This window comes from Sminthopsis crassicaudata, chromosome 5, assembly GCF_048593235.1.
Source record: "Sminthopsis crassicaudata isolate SCR6 chromosome 5, ASM4859323v1, whole genome shotgun sequence".
Classification (NCBI taxonomy): Eukaryota; Metazoa; Chordata; class Mammalia; order Dasyuromorphia; family Dasyuridae; genus Sminthopsis; species Sminthopsis crassicaudata.
Window position 1 is genome coordinate 116,293,843 of NC_133621.1, and position 19,704 is coordinate 116,313,546.

General features: G+C 34.6%; 1 protein-coding gene across 3 annotated transcripts in view; it reads left to right on the forward strand.

Moving 5' to 3' along the window:
- GRM8 (glutamate metabotropic receptor 8) overlaps positions 1–19,704 on the forward strand; it is a 953,266-nt gene that overhangs the window by 423,021 nt on the left and 510,541 nt on the right. For all 3 annotated transcript variants that reach the window (XM_074268051.1, XM_074268050.1, XM_074268052.1), the window contains exons 4-6: positions 10,331–10,466; positions 10,954–11,108; positions 13,380–13,517. In XM_074268051.1, coding sequence (XP_074124152.1) covers positions 10,331–10,466; positions 10,954–11,108; positions 13,380–13,517 — 429 coding nt within the window. The remainder of the gene's footprint in view (positions 1–10,330; positions 10,467–10,953; positions 11,109–13,379; positions 13,518–19,704) is intronic.

Here is a 19,704-nt window from a genome sequence, read left to right on the forward strand (position 1 = left end):
TTCATAAAAGAAGATGAAAACTTGTTTTAGATGTAAGTTTGAGATTCTGGGTTAATTGTGAACAGTTGATGATGTGGGACTAGAGTTCAGGGCAAAAATTACATGATGTAGATGGCAGCTAAGTGGTGCAATAAATAGAACACTGAGCCTGGAGTCAGGAAGACTCATCTTCCTGAGTTTAGATCTGGCCTCAATCACTTCACTCTATTTGCCTCAGTTTCTTCATGTACAAAAGGAATTGGAGAAGGAAATGACCAACTGCTCTGGTATCTTTGCCAATAAAATCACAAATGGGGTCATAAAGAGTCAGGTATGACTGAAAATGGCTGAAGAATAACAATAGATATAGGAATCCTGTATATAGTAATATACATTGAACTAATGAGAGTAGATGAAATTATCAAGGAAAAAGAGTTGAGTGAGAAAATAAGAGGACTCTGGATTAACTCTTATGGTAATACTCATAGTCAGGTATAGAAAATGAAAGATGACTCAACAAAGAATATTAAGAACATTTCCTCAGTAGAAGAGATCAACAGTGACATAGAAGCTAAAGAAAGAAAAAAAATATGAAGGAGAATGGAGTGGCCAATAGTGTCAAAAGCTATAATGGGATTCTGAGAAAAGAGAACTGATGGAATAAGCAGTTGAGGTGATATTGTTAACTACTGAAAGTTATTTCTATAGTGTGGTGAGTTTCAAAGCTATATTGTAATAAATTGAGAAGTAGGTGAGTAATGAGGAAATGGAAGTATATATACATGTATAAACATTTTCCTAAAAGTTTGGCAGTGCAAATATAGTGTACTTTACGAGAGGACAGTAGGATTGAATGAAATTGTTTTTTGTTGTCCTTGAATTTAAGAGTGGTTGAGATCTGGACTGATTTGTAGAGAGCAGAGGAAGGAAATAGTAAGCAATAGAAATATACAGAGAGAATGAATGAATGAATGAATGAATAATTGAAGGAGTATAATCTCAGAGAACCAGGAAGAGAATTGACAGCACAAATAAAGTTAAGTACCAATTTTTCTCCAGAGAATGAAGTACAAGAAAAGATGGGTAAGATTTTATAGGTTAAATAGTGAAGGTGAGAGAGCTCACAACAGGTAGCCTCCATATACTCTGTAAAATAGGAGGTAAGAAGAAAAAAGTGTAGAAGTAGATTTGAGGGAATCTTTGTTGTTGTCCTTGGTTCAGTTTTTCTGAGGCAACACCCATTCAGAAATTAAAGGCTAAGTAAGTTTGCCTTCACAAAAGAATTCCTCTGGGAGGAGATCTTCAGCATTTCTGTGGTGGGGTTAGGTGAGAACTGGAGAGAATGGAGACCATTTTGAGGAGCTGGTGAATGGATCATGACACTCAATCTGGAAAGAATATAAGAATTGTCCTTAAGCAATGGTCTCCTAGTTAAGCTTAGATAAATGAAGTTTATTTGGCTCTTCTGTTGCATGAGAGTAGAAAAAAGTTAATGGTGATTGACCAAGTCTTGTACACATGTGAAAGGCAAGTAAGACAAGGAAGTAAAAGGTGAAGGAGTGCTTTGTGGAACTTGATGAGTGTAGTTTTAAGATTGTGAAGGGAGGAAAGTAGGGTCATAGAAGGAATGATGGATTTAGAAAATAAGGTAGAAACAGAGGTCACAGGTCAGAATAAATGATGAATTTAGAAGGAATGAGGCCAAAGGAGAAATGGGAGAAAAGTAATTATGTTGAGAATGGGGAATTTCGGAATTCAACAAAGAAAGGAAGGATGGAAAAGGAAATAAGCATTTATATAGCATCCATTTTTTGTTAAGTACTGTGCTAAGCACTTTTACAAATATTATGCCATTTATTCTTCACAATAGTCCTGTGAAATAGGTGCTCTTAATGATTTCCTGTTTATCTTGTTTATAGGTCACAGTTGTATGTATTTGTTTGCATGTAGTCTCCTTCATTAGATTGTAAGATCCTTGAGGGCAAGCTCTTTTGTCTTTATAAAAAGTCACCAATATTTTAGCACATTGCCTAGTGTAGGAACTTAATAAATATTTATTGATTGATTTAGCAAAGATTGTTACTTTCCTATTAGTCACATAGTCAGTAAATATCTGAGATCACTATACAACCTAGCTGCCTTAAGATCACATTTTTGGATGTTTTAAAGTATAGGACATCCAAGCTGTGTTACAAGTGGCTGAAGTAAAGATGCAGAACATTGATCTTAATGAGGTTGCTGAATTGAGAGGCCAGGGTATTTGAGGGAAGCCACCTAGTGTGTGAATGTTTTCAAGGATCAGGGTGGGATTTGGGTTGAAAAGAGATTCTGAGGGCTAAGTTTTATACTCATTAATAGAGGAAGGATAATTACCTGGACACTTATCATCACCAAACTACTTGGGGGAGTCTGTTTTCCTGTGTGCCTTTTTGGCCATTCTTCAGTTAATGGATACTCTTACTGCTGATCTATATCTCAAAGTACCTCATGCCTGAAGAAGACCTCAAAACCCTATCCTTGTTGGTGCTTAAACCAAAATGGTATTGAGTGCATTAAGAATAATATACTGGTAGACTCATAGCATTTCCAAGCTGTTTATCTCTCCCCGAGACCTTGGAGGAAGTCAAACAATTAAAAAGCTTTCTTTCCTGATCCTTTTGCTTTTGGGACTTTATGCTAGTTTAAATAACCTCTGAACAGAAAAAAACAAAATCATAAATTTTCCCCTCCACACACCTCAATTCCCTTGACTTACTTCCCTTTACCTGCACTCTCAGGAAAACAGAATGATTTCTGATTAAATAAAAAAAAGATAAAGTGTTTGCAGTTGGAAAATCTATACATTTGCTCCTAGAAAAGAAAGAAATAAGTACCCTTCTGATACATTTAGGTTAACAATAACATTTTCAGAGCTCAAGTGAGAGAAATAACACACTGGGTCCACTTTGAGCTGAGAAAGTCACACACTTTAATCCTGCCATGCACTTTGTGGCAAGTCCCAATTGTGCACCACATGAGCAGGTGAAAATATTATTGCAAGGGGTGTGATTACACTTATTTGAACCCCAGAATAAATTTTGCTTAAGCAGTACTAAAGAACCAATTACATCAGGTAAAAGTGTTATTTTACTTATGCTTCCTGAGAGGTTTAAAAAGAATCTATCTTGTCAAGGTATTGGGACTGAAAACATGCCTGTTCTTGATTTTCTTTTATAGTTTCTATTTGATTTGCTGCTGATAAATTCATACAATAATTAAAAGATATGTATGGTTACTTTTACCCTCTTCTCTGTTACTTGGTTTCAATCATGATGAATATTTTCTTGCATCCTATTTTCAAAATCCATTAAGTTTTATAACACAGAATATTTTAAAACCTAGAGATCAAAGTCTTCTGCTACCCATGTCTGACAAGCTGAATAAAAAGGAACTGGATTTGATTAACTCAGAACCTTAATTTGGTGAAGTAATAAAGACATTTGCTACATAGGTATCAGCCATGTTTTGTTTCATTAAAATGTACATATGCAGTTACAATGAATTTAGTTCTATTAGAGGCCTTTCCCATAGCACTATAATAGTGAGAACTCTACATGCATATATCTGTGTATATAGGTAGATAGATATGTTGTTTCTTTCAGATTTTCTCCCTTCTATGACATTCAGTAATTATTACTATTAATAATAATAAAATTTCATAAAATTTCCTATTGTCCATGTTCACATCTCATTCCCCTAGTCTTTCTTTTCTTTTAATTTTTAAATTTAAATATTTTAATAGCATTTATAAGTTCTGTCTGTGCAAGGCAATATATTAGGTATTAGGGCTATCAAGTCAAGATGAAACCAATCCTACTCTTAAGAGGTTTACTATCAACTGGGGAATATGGAGGATAGAGATAAGAGAAACACATGGATAAGTAATTACAGAGAAATTTCCAGAGGGAGGGAGAGTTGACAACTGGGCAAAATAGGAAAGACTTTTTTTTTTTTGAGGAGGAAGGAGGAAATGACACCTTGAGAGGTCCTTAATAGTATTCTAAGAGGAAGAGGTAAGGAGAAAATGCATTCCACACACTGGGAGTCATTTATATATAGGCAAGAAGTTGGGAAAGGAGATGGACTATGGTTTATAAGAAATAGCAAGTAAATTTATTTGGTATCTAGAGCCTGTGATTTCACTGGTATAAGGGTCTTCCAAAGAGGAAACTGTCTACCAATGTATGTCAGTACCTTTGCTACAATTTGAAGTCTTAGAGTATGGCTTGGAAAACCAATAATAGAAGGGTCATATACCCAGATATATAATTTGAGCTCAGGTCTTCTTAGCTTTGAGTTCAGCTCTTTTTTTTTTTTTTTGAGTTTATTTTTTTAAATAACATTTTTCCAAATACATGCAAATATTGTTTTCAACATTCACCTTTGCAACACCTTGTGTCCTATTTTTTCACTTCCTCTTTTACCCACCCTTCCCCAAGACAGCAAGCAATCCAATATAGGTGAAACATATACAATTTCATATTAGGCATGATGTACAAGAAAAATCAGATTTAAAAGGGGAAAAACACAAGAAAGGAAAAAAACAAACAAACAAGCAAACAAACCACTACCACAACAAAAGTTGAAAATACTAGACTTTGATCCACATTTTGTCTCCGTAATTCTCTCTCTGGATACAGATGGCACTTTCCATCACAAGTCTATTAGAATTGCCTTGAAATACTTGAGGTCAGCTCTTTATCAAATTACCAAAACTCTTTCTCAGTGTGTATGTGTGTGTGTGTGTGTGAGATAATTATATACTAATAGGAATACATATATATCTCCTCCAGGGGTTCTTACCTTGGTATCCATAAACTTGTTTTAAAATATATTTTGATATAATTATATTATGTTATAATTATAACATATAATCGGTTTCCTAGCATGTATAGTATAGAATATAAATCCTTTGACACCTGGAGTTTATCTTTCTCTTCCTACCCCCTAGCATTTTAAATGTTTAGTGAACAATTCATTGGTTTATAATCATAGATCCTTTATTTCTTCTCCTTGTTCTAAGATTCTTATTTTCTGCTATCGTTGTGCATTATATTCCTAAAAAATTAATATCATAAAATTTTAGATATAGAAAACAGCCAAGATATGTAATACTGGAAAATCAATTATTCTCTTAGTTTTCTCATCTTAACATGGAGATAATGCCTCTTGCACTATCTGTCTCCTAAGATGGTTGATTGGGAATTAATTAAAGTGCTCTAAAAATGTGAACTTCTTTGATTACCTCATGGAAACTCTGTTTGATATATGAGGAAACTGAGGATCAAGGAAGGGGAGCAGCTTGCTCGAAGACACATTTGAACTTTGTGAATCCCTGACTAGTAATTTTTTTCACTCTACATCTATAGCCACTTTCCATGAGAGTGTGTGTATGTGAATGTGTGTGCTAATCAAATGCCATTTTCTCATTAACTTACATTACCCTTTCTAGATAGTTTATCTTAATTTCTGATTGATTTTCCAATTAAGTTTCTCCTTCTTAAAGGATTGCTACCTATCCTGGATGTTTGTGAAGAAAATACTTTGTGAATTGAAAAGCAATATAAATGAGAGGCAGCATTGGTGTAGTTGACAGCCAGGAAGATCTGGGTTGAAGATCTGCCCATGACACAAATTATTTGTGTGACAATGACACATCGCTTATCCTCCCAGTGTTCTAGCTAAGTCCGTAAATTACCAATGAATTGAAGATCATCAGCAACCGTTTCTGTAGTAGTAGTAGACAAAATCCCTAGTGCTCATTTCCCTTGAATCATGGCAGCACAATACATTGGAAAGAACAATAGGAGGGCAGCTTGGCGGTGCAGTGGGATATAGTACTAGCTCCAACCATAACCCTGATTCCTCCCAGAGTCAGGAGGATCTGAGTTCAAATTCAGCTAATTTGAGCAATTCACTTAACCCTATTGCCTCAAAAAAAGGGAGGAAGAAAAAAAAAAAAAAAGGAAAATGAAAAAAGAGCAAACCTATAATAGCTCTAAAGTCAGAAATATTGGGTCCCAGTCCAATTTTTGGTACTTCTTTCTTTGCGATTCAAATCATTTAATTTCACAAGACCTCAGTTTCTTCAATTGTAAAATGAGAATTGTCTTTGATGGCTTGTGAGGTCCCTTTTAGCTTTAGGTCTATGTTCTTGTGTACCTTTTATAAAGGCTGACAAGTAATTATTTACATTACCTCACAAAGTAATTACTCTTTTGTAGTGTTCTATTTTTTGCCCTGAAAGATGGGATGACTTTGATTTAAATTTTCTATCCTTCATGTAGAGTGAGTTTTGCAAATGTGACTTCTCAGATCTTGGATTTTAAGAGGTGTATTGATTTGAAGGATGGTAAGCAGTCCAAATTGTGAATTCCTGAAATGGCCATGTAGCTCAAACCTGGGATTCATCGATCTAAGCCATTTAAGTATGTTTATGGCACCTGTCCCACCACTGCTATTAGCAGCAGATCAGAGGATAGGAGTTGAATTATTTTGTTCTTCCTTATGACTTTCCAGTTATGGGGAGGCAGAAAGGGAGGCACAGATGAGTTTTAGCTTATGTGGCACACTGAATCATAGGCTTTGGTTAAAAAAAGAATACTATTGGTGCCCATTTCTATGGCAGCAACAAAGCCGTTTTTGGGGAGGATGAGGGGTAAGAGTGATGAAAGCACAGCTTTGTAGGTGGTCTTGGCTAGATATTGAAAACTTTGATACAGTAATGAGGCTTCCCATGTTCTAAGTTATCCATAAAACTTAGGGAAACCTCAGATGATTAAATTAATCCCTTGGAACTTCATTATGAGTATTCTCTTTACAGAAGTCTCAATTCTGTTTATGAGCAGCTAGTCCTCTGAGGTTTTCTTAACCTTTGTAGTTATTTTGTTCTGCTTTTTAATCCACTAACTAATCTTGTAGTAAATCCAGGAATTTTTCCTTATGGCTGAAAAGATATTGCTCAAATTTGTAAGTGACAGGATAATTTAGTCTAACAGGTAAAGAACTAGTCTTGGATTCAGCAGTTCTTGGGTTCAAGCTCTACCTATTAAATGTACTATAGGACAATGTGAAAGTCTGCCAGAGCAACAAATATGACAAACAAAAAACATTTTTACATTAGTTCTGGGAGAAGGGAAAGGCAGCAACATTGAAATTAATTGTTTTTGTATATGTATAGATACATATGTTTTAAAATTAGTGTTAATTCAGACAATTTGGTTATAAATTTAGTCAATCAGGATATTTGGAGCCATATATACACTTCTGAATTATGATTAAAAAATCATAATATCTCTGATCACTTAAGCCCATAATCATCTCTCTCCCCTAAGAAGTACTCATTTCTTCTGCTCTCTTGGAATTTAATACTTGTTCATTTGCACCAGGGCACACCTGTTCAAAGATCACAAATCTTTTCCATTGTTTTGTATCTCTGATTCCTTTCAAGGCTCAATTCAAGAGGAAGCTTCTTTAAAGGTCTTTATTGATTTCTTTAGTCATTTCTATTAGCATCATGGTGTATTTTTCATATATGCCCAATTTTTCCTTATCTGTGAATGGGTTGTATTTCCCCCACTACTATTCATTAGAATGTAAATCCATGAGGACAAGGATATGTTCCTTTTTTATTTGTACCCTCAGGGCCTAGCATATGTTTATTATATAGTAGGTAACTAATCTATACTTGCTGACTGATTGTGGATTACTCATTTTGCATTATAACACTCAAATATGTACTATTTTGTCATACAATTTATATTATTCTCTTGGACTGTTGTTTAACTGCTATCATTGTGCATGTATGTCTCTAATTAATTAGTTGTTTCTGAGAAGTAGAAAAATTAGTCTGTTAGACTTGTCATTATTTCCCAGAATGCCTAGCTCAGTTTTTCCACATGTGTTTCTCAGTTGTTTCAGTCATGTCTTTGTGATTTGTGATTTGACTTGGGCAAAGATCCTGGTGTGGTTTGCTGTTTTCCTTCTCCAAACTTATTCAATCCACTTTATTGATGAGAAAACTAAGGCAAATAGAGTTAAGTGACTAAGTAGAACACTCTATACATTGTGCTATCTAGCTGCCTTTAATAAGGGCTTAAAAATATTTGTTCAGTGGAATGCATGAATCCTATGAATGAAGTGATGGACTATTGGGGACATGTATAAATACACATTATGAATCAGTGTCAAGGCCTGGAATGGAATCCCAAATTCCTCCTTCTTTTCCTCTGAAAAGTTAAATACAGGCTATGTCTTAATAAAATACCCATAATTATATAACTTCTCCTCCAGAAAAATAAATGCAGACCAGGCTGACATAGACAAGGTGAAGCAGAGGGATGAGCAATTCTGTGATGTATTCAAGCAGGATAAATACCCAACCCAGATAATTCAAGGCTAGACATCTCTGTCTACATTGCCTGTCTACCTTGCTTAAAGCTGTCAGTAGAACTTTTTTTTTTTCAGGCCTTCAGATATTTTGCTAGGAAGTCCTGACTGTGCAGTGATTAGTGGTTTCAAAATGCTATTCAGGACAGAATAGGTCTTCAAAAGGATGCTTAAGTAATTAAGGCAATTTAATTAAGTCTTCAATAATAATTTGAAAAGGCCAGTGCATTGTTCCCAGGAGAAGGTTACAATTCTAGTGTCAGGTTTTATAGTTACATGATGTATTTTCCTTAGTACTTAATTTCCTGATTTTTTATGCAAGAATTAAGATAGTAACTAACCTACAAGTAGGTTGTGGTAGAAATTTTTGGAATGATTTCTTTTAGAAGCCAACATATTTCCTGAATATTACAGATGGTATTTGATTTTCAGTTTATTTTAGCTCCTCAACCTGATTAACTCTTTCAGTCCATAGAAGCACAGATTATAGATTAAGAGTTAGAAAGGGAATGTAAATGACCCTCATTTACCACCAAAGATTAAAAAACTTGGCCAAGATTATAGGGAAAGTTAAATGTTAAATCATCTTGAATCCATAAAGTTTTCATTCTACCATACTAAATAATGACTATTATAGACAATGTACTAGTTGCATTAATGTATTGATCTGAAGTTTCCCATTGTCTCTCTCTCTGGTTCTCTCAATGAGCTGCAATATTACTCCATGGTGTAAAAAGAGTAAATTATCATATAGTAGCAAGAGGACCACATTAAGTACTCAAAGGATCTAGGTTGTATCTGGCCTTTCTCATTTCCTTCCCTTAGGCAAATCACTTAATTTTTCACAACTATGACTACAAAATGAGCCAAAAAAAAAAAAAATCAAACCATATGACTTCTAAGACTTCTTCCAGCTTTCAATCCTTCTCTGTTTGATGGAAAGATCATGGAAAGTTAGAAAGAAGTAAAATACTTCTCCTTCTTTTCTTCTTTTTCCTTCATCTTCTAATTTAAGAGGATCTTTCTTTACTTTTATTCAGTTATTTGTAGCTGTGTCTGGCTATTCATAATCCCATTTGTGTTTGTTTTGTTTTGTTTTTGGCAAAGACACTGGAGCTATTTGCCATTTCCCTTTCCAGATTATTTTACAGATGATGAAATCGAGGTAAATAGTGTTAAGTGACTTGCCCAGAGTCCTATAGCTAGTAAGTGTCTGAGGTCAGATTTGAACTCACAAAGATGAATCTTTCTCATTCTAAGCCAGAACTATATTTGTTGAGCCACCTAGCAGCATCTTTCTTTGCTACTTGGATGAATAAAATCTTATAAAATATGTCTAGATACAATGGCTTTATATTAAAAGAACATAGTCAAGTCCAAGGTTATCTGTTACTGACTTTCTGCTTAACAGACCCCTTGGAGGAATACCACTCTGACCAGTATTGACCATAGAATGGATAGGATTTATTATATGTTTTGTCCATTGAAGGGTAAAAGTTAATTTCAAAATTAAAGGAGGGATTTTGTGTTACAGCCATCTTATCAATAAGCCTTGCCCATGACACTTAATTAGTTAAAACAAACTGCTAGTTTCCTTCTATTACTAAACTTTCCTCAAATTTCTTTCATGCAACATTTTTCCACCTGTATCAAGGAAAAATAACTCGCTATTTTAGGGAAAAAAAGATTATGGGACTGTTGTACAGCTACATAATTGGTATAATTTTCATCTGAAGCAAGAATTAGGTATCACTTAAACAAGACTGCTTCCTACAGGTGAGACAGATTTTAAAGAAGTAAAATTCCCTTCGCAGAATCATGCTTTTAAAAACTGTCCTCAATGGTTCTTTGAAAATCACAGAGTTAATTAAAAAAACATCAGCATATCATCATTGCCCTCTTTTTTCCCCCTCTCCCTTTGCAGGTGGTGTTTGTATTGCTCAGTCACAAAAAATCCCCCGTGAACCAAGGCCTGGAGAATTTGACAAAATCATCAAACGTTTATTGGAAACACCTAATGCTAGGGCAGTGATCATGTTTGCCAATGAGGATGACATCAGGTACTTCTCTCTCTCTCTCTCTTTTTTTTTTTTTCTCTGTGGACTATCAGATCTGGTGACCTACATTCTTTATTCTGATTTGTTCATATGTATTGTAAAACTTTAGAAATTTAAAACATGTAAAGAAAAAGGCTTTATGGTTACAGAAAAGACTGAAATCTGAACTACTGAGTCCTCATAGCTATCCTGCTCCTAAGGCTCAAGCTTCTGTTAAAACCTAGAAATTAAAAGAGAAGAAACAAATATGGATAATAGAGTGAAGGATACAAATGAGCTTTATAATAAAACTAATTACCATATGGTGGAATTGAAGTCAATTCTATTTCCTTAAGGAGATATGATTTAGATAGTTAAAATAATTAATTGACCAATTGTGTAATGGTGACCTACCAACTATGTAGAACTTAATCTGTTTAGTGTTCTAGGGCTTGTGTTTGTTGAATTTCTTGCTAAACACTGTTGGTTTTATTTATTTTCATTCCTATAGGCGAATATTGGAAGCTGCCAAAAAAGTAAATCAAAGTGGGCATTTCCTCTGGATTGGCTCAGATAGTTGGGGCTCAAAAATATCACCTGTCTATCAACAAGAAGAAATTGCTGAAGGGGCTGTAACTATTCTACCCAAAAGAGCTTCAATTGATGGTAAGAAGGACACATTGTAATGACTGAGACCAATAAGTGGATATGTTCAGTTAACGGAATCAAAGCTCAGTTGGATAAAGTACAATATTAAAATTGGAATGAAGAGATTTATAATAATTCACTTTGGTTGTATGAATATGCATAGTGAATAGCTAGATCCATTGTACTGATTGACCAGTTTGTTAACCAGGTAAAATACATGTATGGATATGAGCAAGAAGACCATTCTCCACTTTGAGCTTCAGAGATGTTTTCATAAATTGTGATTGAACATTATAAGCCTTCCGGAATGGTAGAAAGAGGAACATTTCTGGAAATCTGAAATGGGAGATTTTTTTCATTTGCTTTGAAATGGGAGCTGGGTATGGACAACAAACACTCCCCACTGTCAACTTCTTTGAAGCCAGGAATGGGAGGGAAGATGCTTTTCTTCTATTTTTTGTATAGTAATTAATAATCCTTGTTACCTTCTTTTCCTGGGCAAGCATACAAAGCATTCCTGAGAATTTCTGAGAGCTTTATCCTGCTTTTTTTTTTTCTTTCTTCTTTGCATTTTTTCCCATTCCTTTTTCTATTCTTTTCTCTTCTCTTCACTTCCCTTCCCCCATTTCCCTTTCCCATTATTATATCTTTTTCTTTTTCCCTATTCCCCAATTTCCTCCCTTTTAATTAATACTTTCATTCCCAAGGTTAGTGGAAAGGAACAGATAGGAAGGAGAATCTTGGAAAAGCTTGATTATAGTTAGGGAATGATGAACCATTTGGTTTCATTTTGGAGATAGCATGGTATTTTGATGAGAACATTGGGTTAGGAGTCAGATGGCAGTTGCAGATTACTATTTTTAGATCTTGAAATATTCATTGTTTTTACTTACTTAAGCTTCTTCTTTGGTTCTCTTATTTGTTAACATCTTACATAGGGTATCTATTCCTAGCTCTGCTATTTTCTACATTACCTCTATCAAGTCACTTCCTTTCCTCTAGACAATGAAGATGTTGCTTTAATAATTTCTAAGGTCACCTGTAGTTCTGAAGGTTTATGATTTGCACCCACTTTTTTAAAATATAGAAATTGTTCAAGCAATATAATAGGTTGCACTGAATTCCGAAATAGTAATTCATTCTGAATTGTAGATTATTATAGATGATTTGGGGGGGGGGTAAAGAAGGGAACTAACAAACTCCAGTGTTTTCCTTGGTTCTTTTTTGTTCTGTTATTTTTCAGTCATGTCTGACTCTGTGACTCCATTTGGGGTTTTCTTGGCAAAGCTACTGGTGTGCTTTGTCATTTCCTTCTCCAGTTCATTTAACAGTTGGAAAATTGAGGCAAACAGGGTTAAATGACTTGTTCCCCAAGTACACACAGATAGTGTCAGAGGCCAGATCTGAATTTAGGAAGATGAGCCTTCCTGACTCCAGGCCTAGAACTTTATCCACTGTATCATTTACTTGCTGTAATTTATTTTTTAAGTTTGAGTAAAGTCCTTCCCCACCTTTGCTGCTCCTGGGACTATGCTGATTTACATGCATGAATAGCAGAGTATTGTTATTTTAATCATTCAATTATTTTTATTTGTTTAAGAAAGGAAAGTGGGATGTAGGATTAGCCTAATATACAAGTGGCCTGGGGGAAGGTCTAAATACCTTGGGACTGGACCCTAAAGTTCGGCCCACTTCTACTTATCTTCTCTATGCCCTAAGATGGTTTCAGAAATCCTCAGCCTTAGGATCACTCTTTTGATTGATGATCTCAGCAGGGTAATGCCTATTATTTAGCAAAATTCAGTTTGTCATATTATCTGGAAAATATGACTCAATATTAGCACTAATATGATGATTTAAAAGTTTGCTGTGTCCCTCCTAACTTTGTGCTTGTTTTAAAGTCAGTTATTTCAGGGAGGGATGATGGTGCTATTTGTCTCACTGTTTATCTTTTTACTTTTTGTGTATTTTATTTCATTAGGATGGTTTGGATTTGGAATTATAATTTAATTTGTATAAGGAATTGCCAATGGAGATATTCTTTCAAATGCAGGTCATACCTTCTCTTCAATATATAGTCACAAATATTTTCTTGGGAAACTGAGACTGATTTACCCAAAGTAACAGTCAGGACTTGTCCTTAGCAAAAAGTAGTCATAACTTATATGACCCAGAGATCCACAAGGATATATAATTCTGTTTTGATTATGAATTTAATTTGATATTATTCTAGAAATAATAATTTCTAATATAATAATTTTTAAATTATTTCTTTCTTATACATTATAGGATTTGACCGATATTTTAGAAGCCGGACTCTTGCCAATAATCGAAGGAATGTATGGTTTGCTGAATTTTGGGAGGAGAATTTTGGATGCAAATTAGGATCACATGGAAAAAGGAATAGTCATATCAAGAAATGCACAGGTTGGATACTTGAGTATTTTATTTGAAACCATTATTGATATGAAATGAAAAGCTCATTATAAAAATGAATGGTGCCTTATTCATGAGTAAGCTGAACCTAGCTAGTTCAAGCTCTTGAGAGCTGATTTTTAAATATTCTGTATGAACATTTACACCTGAAAAAGTGGGAATGTCTACAAATTAGTGCTTGAAATTTTGTTGATTTTCCAGAATTAAGAAAATGATAGATGTATAACCTATATCTGATTGTTTAATTTGTCAGAGGGGAGGAGGTGAAAAGAGGGAAGGAGAGAAGGATAAAATTTGGAACTCAAAACTTTAAATAAAAATGTTTTAAAAGAAAGAGAAAATCTAAATAATGAAGATTAAATTTAAAAGTGTTAGGGATATTTTTTTGATTTTCAAAGAGCCAGATGTTAAATTATTATTTGTTAACTTTGCTATTTTTCTACTTTGTTCCATAGAGAATCTTCCACAGAGTTGAACTTATATTAGGCAATCAAGTAGTGCTGGGTAATTGAGTGTGTTTATATGTTCAGCACTATCCTAAATAATATGAATGATTTAAAAAAAATTTCTTTTAAAAACGTGACTTTTGTCTATAAGAAGCTTGCAATTCAGTTAAAGTTAAGACAAAGGATTATTTAGGGAAGAGAGATGGGTAATCTTGAAGAGTTAAGAAAAATTTTACAAGAGAAGTGAAAGCATGGTTAATCCTTGAAGAATGGGTAGAGTTTGGAGGGGAAAGAACTTTCCATACAATAATACACCAAAGACCAAAATGAGAATGGCCTTTGTTCATAATAATGAGATTAGCTAGATTAGAGTACAAACTTTCAATTGGGGAATGGTGGAAAGTAATGGATTTGTTGTTTTTAGGGGATTTAGCATGAGCTGAAAGAGTTAAAAAAAAAACAAAAAACAACTTTCTATGTTTGATCTCTTGTTAAATTTTGCAATAGTCTCCAAAGATAAACATCAGGCTAATAGTGATGCTTAGCAATTTTCAAATTATTTTTTTTTCATATTCTGAGTTTATGTATTCCTAATGATTTGGTTTGGAAAGAGTGAGGAAAGAGATGGTTGATTTCAATCAAATGTCTGGCTATATTACAAATAATTTTTCCAAAGTGGTTATATAAACTCAACTGGTTATCTTAGAATCATCACCTGTCTGAATTCAAATCATATCTACTCCTACTCTCCACAACTCCCCTCCTTAAGTTATATGGGGACATGTACCCTTAATGGCAGTGGCTGTGGGTATACCGAATAAATATGTCACCTGTGAATGTGGAATCAAACTATTGAATTTTCATGGATTCTGAATTCCATCCATGTGTTTGTCTATTGTCAAAATTGTATCAACGTGCCAAATGCTATTTCAGTGGAGAACAAAAAAGGGTGTTGATTTGACATGCTAGACCAGATATACCCCTAAGGTTAATTGCATCAAGAGGCAGATTTTCATGCAAATTCCATTATGGTAGTTCCTGAAATAATTTTGAGAATGGAATTTATCAAAGAAATGCACACCTGATTTTGTTATTGTTTTGATTGTTAGTGATGGCTTTTATTATTATTTTTATTATTTTTGTTGAGAAAACTTCCACAGCCGAAGCTAGACAGTGTTTGTGTCCTCAATTGCCATCACTTATAGCTTATGTTTTCATTTTTAGTTAGGAAATAAGGTCACCTACATACTATTGATTAAAATGCTTAGGAGAATGAAGATTATAGGGCAGTTAAAAGTGTCCATGTATAATTCAGCATTGATTTTTGCCTCCAACAGCCTCATTCCTGCTTTACTAGAAATGTATCTATGAATAGATGTCTAATTCAAATTTGACTTCAGGTTTTATGACGGTTTTGACAGCCTTAGGAGAAGTTTTTGAGATTGGAGTATCTTTAATTTATCTTTGCTATATCCCCATTAACAAAACAAGCAAGATTCATGTTAACATTTTTATAACACTTCCCACTTGGCAATGCTGGTCTCCCAACACTTGAACTGCCTTTGGGGCCATGTCTGGATGACAAATTAACATGGTTAAAAGCTCAGTTCTCATAAGCTTGGGGACATCTTTTTTTATCATATTTCTAAAGCCAGAAGTCTATGAATTTTTGTAAAACAAGGTGTACTTTTTTTTGAAAATCAAAAGGTTTTTACTTTCTTTAGTAAAACAAAGACTTGATTTTTGTCTCATGATTGTTACCTTTAGGGTGCAGGCCAAATTCCAAGTGAGCAATGTTTCTCTTCCATTGATCAAGATTTAATAAATTTGAAAAAGATAATTATTTAATCCTATGTAAAGTTTCCTTCATCTTCCTAAAGATGGAAAAACATTCTTTACGATTTTTGAGATGATGGGTGAGATTTTGTAACTCTCTACCTAATCATTCTGCCCATCACTCTTCTGCATTCTCCCTCATTTTGTATGCCAACTATAGACACATATCCCTTGAGAATTCTCCTTCATATGCAAATCCTCTGTCCCCTCTATCTTCACATTGTATACAAATCATAACCAACCATTCCTTTTGCCTCCCATCTTCCCCTTGGATTAATCCATTTTCAGCATTGAGCATGTAGAGGCCAGATTCTAGCTTCAAACTGATTCTCTTCAGCAATTTTCTTAAAGATAGATTTAAACTTTTTTCCTTTAACTGGTGTCTTTCCCTAGCTAAGCCAAGGCAATTTGGAACTCTATCCAGCCCATCATAGCGTCACTCTCTGGAATTTCCTGGTTGAGAGCTCTGGCAGTACTTGCCCAAGGGGTTAGCCCTGATGATGTGTTGATGAGCCTTTCAGGGTGGGCTCCCTTCAACTTTCATATAGATTCTGCCTTCTTTTCTTTAAATATGAGTTCTGAGTCACCTGTACAATTTACTAGGACTCTTCTTTTCCCTTCAGTCTTCTCCTTCCCCCACCAAAAATATACCATCTTCTTCCATTTTTATGTGCCTTGTTTGTCTTTTGAATTTAGATTGTGAGCCCAGCGGGCAAGGACCTTATTGCTAAGGGAGTACATAGTTGACACTCAAGTGCTAAATGGTTGTGAGCATATGCTAGTTAAAATGGCCTATTGATTCTTATTTATGATGATAGAAATAGCAACGATGGGAAAAAATGCAAGCATATTCTATTCCTGCCAACTAACTACATTCTGCTCATTGAGGGAAACAGAAAATTTAGTGAGGCTTGGGATTGCTAGTGCTGGTTATTAGGAAGGTTTAAAGCTCCACCTCAAGTTTTATCTACTGCCTAAGCAGCTTTTTGTGTGATTGGAGGGGTTCTTTGGAAGAACAAAATCATTTCCTTCCTACGTAGGCAGCATGGAGAAGCTTTTGACCTTGATGGACTAAAAAAATACCTCCACCTCTGCCACCTTATAAAATCTTATTTTGTTTCCTAGCTCTTAAGAGGAAAAAGAAAATCAATATTTGAAAATATATCCTATATACCTTTCTGTACATTTCCAAGATGAAAATGTATTCATACTTGCTACTCTGTAACATATATGTGTATATATATATGTACGTGTATATTACATGTATATGTATATGTGTCTATACATTTTCAATATATATATATATTCAATATATATTTCATCTGCAATAAATGAAAGAATAATTACTAGGAATTTACATCCTAACAGAGGAGATAAGTATTTCAATGAATATAATGTGCCTAAAGAGTCAATGCTGCCATCAACAAACATTTATTAAGATGTATTAGGCACTCTCCAAAGCACTAAGGATCCAGAGGAAAGCAAGAACATAGTCCCTTCCCTGAAGGACCTGACATTCTGGAGAGGAGAAAACATATAAACAACAATGTACATATACTATTTATATAATATAAATGGAAAAATATCTCAGAGGGAAAGTGCTAGTTGGGAGGGAAGCTAATGGGAAAGTTAAAGAAAGGCCTTTTGCTGCAGCTAAATTAAAGCTTAAAGGAAACCAAGTGGCAAAGATGAAGATGGAAAAATTACAAATATGGGCAGCCAGTGAAAAAGCAAGAAATCTGGGAGATTGTAATGCCTCTGTAGTTAGAAATTATACTAAATTAAAGGGAATACAGGTTGCAAAGGTACAAAGAGGCCAGGTTCTGAAACTCTTTAAATGCTAACCAGAGTATTTTAAATTTGATCCTGCATGTAAATAAAAAGACACTACCATTTATTAAGTGGAGAAAGTGGAGAGAAGGCATGGAACCTGGTCAGACCTTAAGCTTTAGGAAGATCACTTTATCAGCTGAATAGAAAAGTAGAATAGGGAGAGATTTAAAGCAAAGAAGAAGCCATTGCAATAATTCTGAAGTACAATAACAAGCTTTTACACCAGGCTGGCATGTGTGTGAGTACAGAGAAGGTGATTGATATGAGAAATGTCCTGCGGTCAAAATGTCAAGAGTTGGCAACAGAATGGAAATGTGAAAAGAAAAAAAAATATTGAGGAAGTTCCTGCCCAGTTGAGGCACTGAGGAAAGTAGGAGAAAGGAGCTAAATATGCTCTAAATATGCTTCCAGTTTTAAGAGATGCTACTTCAAGCAGAGGAAGATGTAGTTAATGGGAATGTTCCAATAAATGTTTTTTTGTTTGTTTATTTGTTATGTTTTATTTTAAGGAAGAGGAATTCATTAGCATGGTTATATTTAACTGGAAAATTGGAAGATATCAAAGAATAGTGAGAAAGTGGGGATATTGAACAATTGGAGAAGACTGGATGGTTCAGTATCAAAGGTGTCTGTGCAGTGTTCTGGATGTTTGCTTTGGTCACTCATTCAGTCAACAAGGATTTATTAAATACTTAATATGTGTAAGATACCATTCAAGGCATTGAACACACAGATGCGAAAACACAATCCCCAAACTCAAGGAATTCTCATTTTAATAATATGAGCTTTCCCTTCTCTAAAGAGATTCGAGATAGAGGTGAAGGAGCAGATAATAGAAAAAGATGTCTGAACAATAATGAGGGAAAAGGGAACTTCCCTTCCACCCCAAATCTATTGATGTTTTTCCTTACCTACAATTTAGATTGCTAAATTGCAACTGATTGAACTGAGAATGGTATATTAGCACACTGCTTGGCATATCGTAGGTGCTTAATAAATGTTTATTAACTAACTGAGAGAAAAGTTATATCATTTAAAATCAGGAGATTTTAATCTGAGCATGGCTTAGGTTCATTACTATGGAAGAGAGGCAACATGAGGTAATACATAAAGAGCTGACCTTAGAATCAGAAAGAGCTGGTTCAGGTGCCTCCTCTTATGTATCTTAGTTGTGTCACTATGGACAGGACATACCTAAGCAATTTTTGAAACTTACAGGTGAATTTCTGAACTGCATTGATGGATTGGGTTTCCAAATCTGTAATATGTTATATATCAGTGACATCACAGGGCCATACTGAAGGGGGAGATAAAGGGAAGAAAGAGGGCGAAAAAAGGCCTGCACAAGTCATTCAAATCTCTTTGTAAATCAGTTTCTTTTAAGAAAACTGCTATATAACAATTGTAAAAGGGAGGAAACAAACTTTTTAAAAGTATCTACTATGTACCAGTTAAAATCTTTACAAATATTATCTCATTTTGTAATGAAGACACATAATGATGTCTCGTAAGATCTATGAAAATATAAGTCATCATTATTATATTGGCTGGGGGAAAAACTAATTGAAAGGGGGAAAATGGCCTTTAAAATTTCCAATTCATAATTATCTATGGTGCTTTTGAATATGCACTTCTTAGAAACCATATAACTCTGGGCATGAATCTTGCCACCTGCTGTGAAAGAGTCCTAATGCAGAATCCTCTCATAGCTTACTCCTCCTACCCTATTCTAAGACTTTCTCTTGTTAGCAAGCCTGCACTTAGGTTTCCATCCCTGCTTGTGATCACCTTGCTAGGGGAGAGCCTTCCTTCTGCCACCCTCCACATTGAAATAGCCAGAGACTTGTAAACTGCTCAGGCTTGGGACAGGCAAGGTGCTGAAGTCAGCAAGTGGCAATGCTACATAATCTCTAGGAAGTAGCAATGAAAACCAATCTTTGAAACCCCAATGAAAAACAATATAAATGTAGATTTTTAAACATGATACCAGGGGATGATGGCATTCAGTAATCAGTGAATCAAACCTTTGGTTTGACAGCAAATTAAAATTTGCCTGATGCACC